Source organism: Austrofundulus limnaeus, unplaced genomic scaffold (genome assembly GCF_001266775.1).
Source record: "Austrofundulus limnaeus strain Quisiro unplaced genomic scaffold, Austrofundulus_limnaeus-1.0 Scaffold460, whole genome shotgun sequence".
NCBI lineage: Eukaryota > Metazoa > Chordata > Actinopteri > Cyprinodontiformes > Rivulidae > Austrofundulus > Austrofundulus limnaeus.
The window spans coordinates 429,424-436,361 of record NW_013952862.1 but is presented as its reverse complement, the minus strand read 5'-3'; the positions used below and the strand labels follow the sequence as shown (position 1 = coordinate 436,361).

The window sequence follows — 6,938 nt, the reverse complement described above, 5'->3', positions numbered from 1 at the left end:
ATATCGGGATATATCGTATCGTGACCCCTCTGTCATGAAATGTATCGTATCGACAAATTCTTGCCAATACACAGCCCTATTGATTACTGATTACCTCTAAAGCTGTTTTTGCTAATTCGTCTGCCTTTTCATTGTCTTTTACTCCTTCATGTTCTGCTACCCAACAAACCCAAATATCTAGGCCTCACTCTTCCTTCAGGGACAAAATCCTGGTCCCCATCAGGGGAAATACCGTAGGTGGGTCAGTCAGGGGTCCGGGTTAGGTCACAGAAATGACCAATAAATAAATGGAAGTCAATGCAAAGTCCCCATGAGGACAGAAGAACAAACGTGTGTGAAGGCATTAGAAATAAAAACACAAAACAAGACAACAGAAAAGGTAGAATCAAAAGTTTTACTTCATCGGTCACACGCCACCCAGCCCATCATTTTAAATCACAGCTATAAGTTAGATATTTACACCATTAAGGGCTTCTAATTTATTACACCGTGATCATTTTTAGAAAAAAAAAGCTAAACAGTTTTTTCTGTACAAAAAGCTGCAAACATTCTCATAAATACAACAGAACCTGTTCCCCTTTGAAGGCAGACACCTGAGCACCGTTCCTCTGAGCACGCCACAGGAAACTCTTCCTGTGAAAACATTCAGGAAGGATAACCAGTCTGGAACTGGTTAACAGCTTTCTAAAATCAGACAAACACACTTTCAGCTCTGCACCTCAGAGCTGATGAGGAGTGGATGTTGGTTTGCAGAAACAAGCAGACATGAAGCTGAAAACCAGGCGGAGCAGTTCGCTGTCATGACTGGTTCTGATCAATAAAATCTTTTAGTTACAAACTGATACACCTCCAATAAGATATAACAACTCTGGTCTGGTGTTCCTTTAATAAAATGTCAGATTTCAAACTGTAGAGTCCTTGTGCTTCATTTGATCTCTAACTTTTTGGTTGATTTCCATCATTATCTCCRTCTGAAAAGCAACAAAGACTGACTTTCAGAGTAAAACCAAACCTTCATCATCCAGTTTGTGTAAACACTGAGTGCCTGGAATCCTTCAAAATAAAGTTCTCTTCAATAACTAGTTAAAAAGATCAGCGTTGGAGTGACACTTCAGAAGTGCTTGAATCAAAAATGCTTAGTGTTGTTGGGATTCACAGAAAAAACAAAGAGAAAAAGACAGGAAGTAAACACAACCACCATAAAAGAAGAGCTCTGTTTGCAGGTCAGTGTTTGTCCAGCTGCTTCAGTCTTTATCAGCCAGTTCTGCTGCTCTCCTCCAGTTTAAGGTCCGGTAGAGTCCAGGACATCCTGGCCCGGCTCTCAGCTGCAGCTGAGTGCTGTGGACACATTCCATCAGGTCCAGTTCTTTAAAACAAACACCAGGACAAGTCTTCATACAGCAACAATGTTGTTCATCTCCCACTTCTGAGTGGTTTTACTGATGTCACAGTCTGATATGAAGACTTTGTGAAGCAGGTCCGAGCGGTCCAGACATTTCCCTGCAAGAAGACAAACAGCTGTGAGCGTTACTGCAGCCCACAGGTTGGTGTTCTGATTGGACCTGAACTTCTCAAAGGCTTTCAGCCACTCATTTCAGCTTGTGTTTCATTAACAAGGACAGGATGAACAAAAAACTACTGAAATCATGTCTTAACAATAAACTACTGAAATCATGACTTAACAATAAACTACTGAAATCATGTCTTATAACAATAAACTACTGAAATCATGTCTTAACAACAATAAACTACTGAAATCATGTCTTATAACAATAAACTACTGAAATCATGTCTTAACAATAAACTACGGAAATCATGTCTTAACAACAATAAACTACTGAAATCATGTCTTATAACAATAAACTACTGAACTCATCTCTTATAACAATAAACTACTGAAGTCATGTCTTTTAACAATAAACTACTGAAATCATGTCTTATAACAATAAACTACTGAAGTCATGTCTTATAACAATAAACTACTGAAGTCATGTCTTATAACAATAAACTACTGAAATCATGTCTTAACAATAAACTACTGAAGTCATGTCTTATAACAATAAACTACTGAAATCATGTCTTAACAATAAACTACTGAAATCATGTCTTAACAATAAACTACTGAAATCATGTCTTATAACAATAAACTACTGAAATCATGTCTTATAACAATAAACTACTGAAATCATGTCTTATAACAATAAACTACTGAAATCATGTCTTATAACAATAAACTACTGAACTCTTGTCTTAATCATAAAACATTGATGGGAACTACTTTTCCGTCTGCCTTGGTAATGTTTAAGTGGAGCGGCACATGATTCTCAGTCTGTCACTCAGACGTTACATGTTCAGTATTTTCATGTTAACATGTTCATGTTACATAAATTAAGACAGGTTTTCATTTATACTAGTTCTGGATTTTAAAAAACTTTTAGTTTTATTATTTGACTCCTTTTTTAATTGTTTATGACACCATTTTCACATTTTGCATGATTGTAGCTCAACTATATGAGAACGATACATCTTTATACTCCTGCATTCAAAATGAAAAATAAATGAATTTGATGTCTTGTATTCTTTATGGAGCAGTGATTTAAATACATGTACTAATGCTCAGATTGGCCCTTCTGTTGTCCTGGGCTTAAATAATTCTAAGATTCTCAGGGCTCAGATTAACCCAAGGACAGGGAGTGGTAATCTGACCGTGTACATACGCCCCATCTGGAGCGTCAACGGACATTCTCATCCAAGTCAGTGAATAATCTGACATAGAAGATGTGAGAAATTAAGCAGCTGTTACCTGTTGGCACRTGAGTGAACCGATGAAGATCCTGGAAAGACAGAAGCAAAAAGGTACATCAACCTTCACATCATAAGGCCACTTGCATCACTTCCTGTTATCACCCGCCTCTAATGGTGACAGCGGAGCCATTATGTTTTTGTTCTTGTCAGTGAATCAGATTCTGATCAAACTGTCAGAAGATGATCAGTGGTGAACACAGAACAACTATCAATCATCAGGAGAGAAATGAACAGCTCAGATCCTACAGAGTTCTGTAAACAAATAAAGAGCCACCATCTTTATTTACCTCAACTACTCAGATGACTTTCTTACAGCTTGGTCTTTATTTTCTTTTTAATAAGTACATTACATTTTTAGGCCTTAAACTTGAGTTATTTTGAATATTTTACAACACTGAGAGAAGCAGTCCATCATTGAGTGTGTGACTCTTACTTTGAAGTAGTTCCACTCAGTGTGCTGGTTCCGCTCACAGTGTGTGATGACGACAGCTGAGCTGTCTCCTCTGGTCAGGCAYTGGTCGTACTGCATCAACTGGTTGGCCTCATTGATACGGAACAGCTGCACACAAACAAGTTCTATTCAGTGCAGCATAAAGCACCTCCCTAACAACAACACAGCCCATCATCAGCCACCTACTGTATGTGCCTCTGAGCTCGCAGGGGCCGGYACAAAAACCTTTAATCTCTTCCTGGCACAAGCCTTGGTACTACCCTGCCTCAAGTCTGTAACTATAGTCCCTGTTCTGGATCTCAACCACAAACTGAAATGGAGCTGAAAATGTTTTAACAGCCAAACAGTTAATGTGAGTTCAATTTGAGAAGCTGAAAGAAGCACAAAAAAGCAGAAATGATCAGAAGAACAGCAGAAAAGAGCAGAATAATAGCTGAAAAAGCAGAAAATAGCTAAAATCCACATAAAAATAAACTAAAGGTAGCAGCCACAAGTTGAAATTAGCACCCAGATTGTGAAAGTGTTGTGAAAAAAATAATGAGGCAGATCAAACAGCATAAAACAGTTATAAAGTGACAATTTGTTGTAAATTAGCTAAAACAGCTGAAATTTTCAGTAAAACAGCTAAAAAGGAGCTGGAATTTTTAAAATTAGCATAAAGAAGCATAAAGAGCACAAGTTTGCTGAACTTCACAGAAACTAATTGTAATAGCCACAAAAAAACATGTATTTAGTTTTAAAAAGCTAACTTTACCTGATAACAGTTGAACATTAGCTAAAATGGCAGCAAAAGCTGAGTATAGCAGAAAACAACTGTACGAAGCAAAAATTGCTCAAACTAGCAGAACGAAGCACAAAAAAATCAGAACGAAGCAGAATAATTACWAAAATTGCTGAAAAAAGCTTAAATTCTCCATCTCCTTCCTCTTATCTGTAGTCTGGTCGCGGAGGCAACAGGTTCAGGAGAGAAACTCAGACATCCCTCYCCCCAGTGACGTTTTCCAACTCATCCTAGGGGACCCCAAGGCGTTCCCAGGCCAGAGAGGATACATAATATCTCCAGCGAGTCCTGGGTCTTCCCTAGGGCCTCCTACCTGTGGGACGTGCTCAGAACACCTCTAAAGGGAGGCGTCCAGGAGACATCCTAATCAGAAGAACCTCCTCAACTGACTCTGTTCGATGTGGAGGAGCAGCGGCTCTACTCCGAGCTCCCCCCGGATGATGAAGCTCCTCCCCCTATCTCTAAGGTTGAGCCGGCCACCTCACGAAGGAAGCTCATTTTGGCTGCTTGTATACGGGACCTCATTCTTTTGGTCATGATCCACGCCTCATGACTATAGGTGTGGGTTGGAATGAAGACAGACCAGTAAATCCAGAGCTTTGCCTTTTGACTCAGCTCTTTCTTCACCACGACTGGCCGAAGCAACGCCCTTATTACTGAGGACGAGGCCCCAATTCCATCTCCCGCTCCATCCTAACATCACTCATGAACAAGACACCCAGATACTTAAACTCCTTCATTTGAGGCAGAGACTCTCCCTTTGTGCCAAGAATGCGAACACAGCTCCTGTTTTGGTTTTATAGGGACTGGATCGCTCTTAGTAGCAACCCAGGCACTCCATACTCCTGCAGCACCCCCGACAGAAATCCTTGAGGAATACGGTCATAAGCCTTCTTCAAGTATACAAAACACATGCAGACCGGAGAGGCAAACTCCCACGACCCCCTTAGCAACTGTACAAGGATAAAGATCTGGTCCACTGTTCCACGCCCAGGACGAAAGCCACACTGCTCCTCTTGAATCCGCGGTTCGACAATCAATCGGAGCCTCCCTTCCAACAACCTCGAGTAATCTTTCTTGGGGAGGGCAAGAAGTGTGATCCCATGATACTTAGAACACACACTCTGGTCCCCCTTTTTTAAAAATGGGAACCACCACCCTGGTCTGCCACTCCACAGAAGTTGTCCCAGTCCTCCATGCGATGTTGAAGAGACGTGTCAACCATGACAGCCCCACAACATCCAGAGCCTTCAGCATCGCAGGGTGAATCTCCTCCAACCCTGGCRTCCTGCCACCAAAGGAGCTTTTTGACTACCTCGGTGACCTCTGCCATGGCAATGGACTCATCTTCCACCGAGTCTTCAGACTCTACCTCCTCAAAGGTAGACATGGAGGGTAGATTCAGGAGATCCTCAAAGTGTTCCTTCCACCATCCAACGATATCCTTAGTCCTGGTCAGCAGTTCTCCATCCAAACCAAGTACAGCCTGGGACAGGGAACACTTTCCTTTTCTGAGTTCCCGAACTGTTTGCCAGAGCCTCCTCGAGGCCAATCGAATGTCCTTCTCCATGGCCTCCCCGAATCCATCCCCCCGACCAGGTTTTTGCATCCACAACCACAGAAGTTGAAACCCTCTTTGCCACCCTGTACCTGTCAGCTGCTTCAGGAGTCCTCCAGGAAAGCCAAGTGTGGAAGGCCTTCTTTTTCAGCCTGATGGCCTCCATCACCGCCTTTGGTTGCTGCCGCGACAGRCATCGATGACACTTAGGCCACAGCTCCTGGAAGCTGCATTTGCTATGGAGGCCCCGAACAAGGCCCATTCAGATTCCATGCCCCTGACCTCCCCTGGGACATCTGAAAAACTCTCCCGGAGGTGGGACTTGAAGATCGCACGGACAGGAGGCTCTGCCAAACATTCCCAGTTCACCCTCACTATACGATTGGGTTTTCCAGGTCTGTCCGGCAGTCTCCCCTGCCACCAGATCCAACTCACCACCAGGTGGTGATCAGTTCACAGCTCTGCCCCTCTCTTCACCAGAGTGTCCAAGACATAGGGCCGCAGGTCCGATGACACGATTACAAAATCGATCATCGAACTGCGGCCTAAGGTGTCCTGGTACCAAGTACACTTATGGACCACCATATGCTCAAACATGGTGTTTGTTAAGGACAACCCATGCTTAGCACGGAAGTCCGATACCGTTTGGGTTAAGATCAGGGAGGCCGTTCATTCCAATCACCCCCTTCCAGACAACTCCATCATTGCCTACATGGGCATTGAAGTCACCCAGCAGGACAAGGGAGTCTTATGACGGCAACCCCTTGCAGGACACCATCCAAGGACTCCAAAAAGGCCGGGTAATCTGAACTGATGTTTGGCGTGTAAGCACAAACAACATGCTGCCTTCCTGAAATTTGGTATGCTTGTTTGTCTTTGTGTCTATGGTGTATAATGATGTGATTGTGATGCTGTATTTCTGAGTGTTTTATGTGCTGCAGAACAGGAACCTGCTGTAAAACAGCAATTATGCTGAGTCAGGCTTGATTTTCAGTAACCTTTTCCTGTTGAATCAATAAATCAATCAAATCAAACAGTCAGAACCTTCCTTCGTGCAGCATGAAGCCCCAGAAAGGCAACACTCTCATCCACTGGAGTGAACTCCAACACAGAGGCACACAGTCAGGGTCTTGAGTATCCCCACACCCATCCGTCGCCCCTCTCCTGGGCAACTCCAGAGTAGGAGAGAGTCCAGCCCTTCTCCAGGAGTTGGTTTCAAGAGCCCAAGCTGTGAATTGAGGTGAGCCAAACTACAGTGGTTTGCAAAAGTATTCATACCCCTTGAACTTTTCCATATTTTGTCACATTACAACCACAAACATAAATATATTTCACTGGAATTT

General features: G+C 42.8%; 1 protein-coding gene across 2 annotated transcripts in view; it reads right to left on the bottom strand.

The window, feature by feature from the left end:
• Nucleotides 1–380: 380 nt before the first annotated feature.
• Nucleotides 381–6,938, bottom strand: part of galnt7 (UDP-N-acetyl-alpha-D-galactosamine: polypeptide N-acetylgalactosaminyltransferase 7) — a gene marked incomplete at its 5' end in the record, with an annotated part of 34,332 nt that continues 27,774 nt past the window's right edge. For both annotated transcript variants that reach the window (XM_014025178.1, XM_014025179.1), the window contains 3 exon segments: nt 381–1,500; nt 2,804–2,834; nt 3,239–3,364. In XM_014025178.1, coding sequence (XP_013880632.1) covers nt 1,394–1,500; nt 2,804–2,834; nt 3,239–3,364 — 264 coding nt within the window.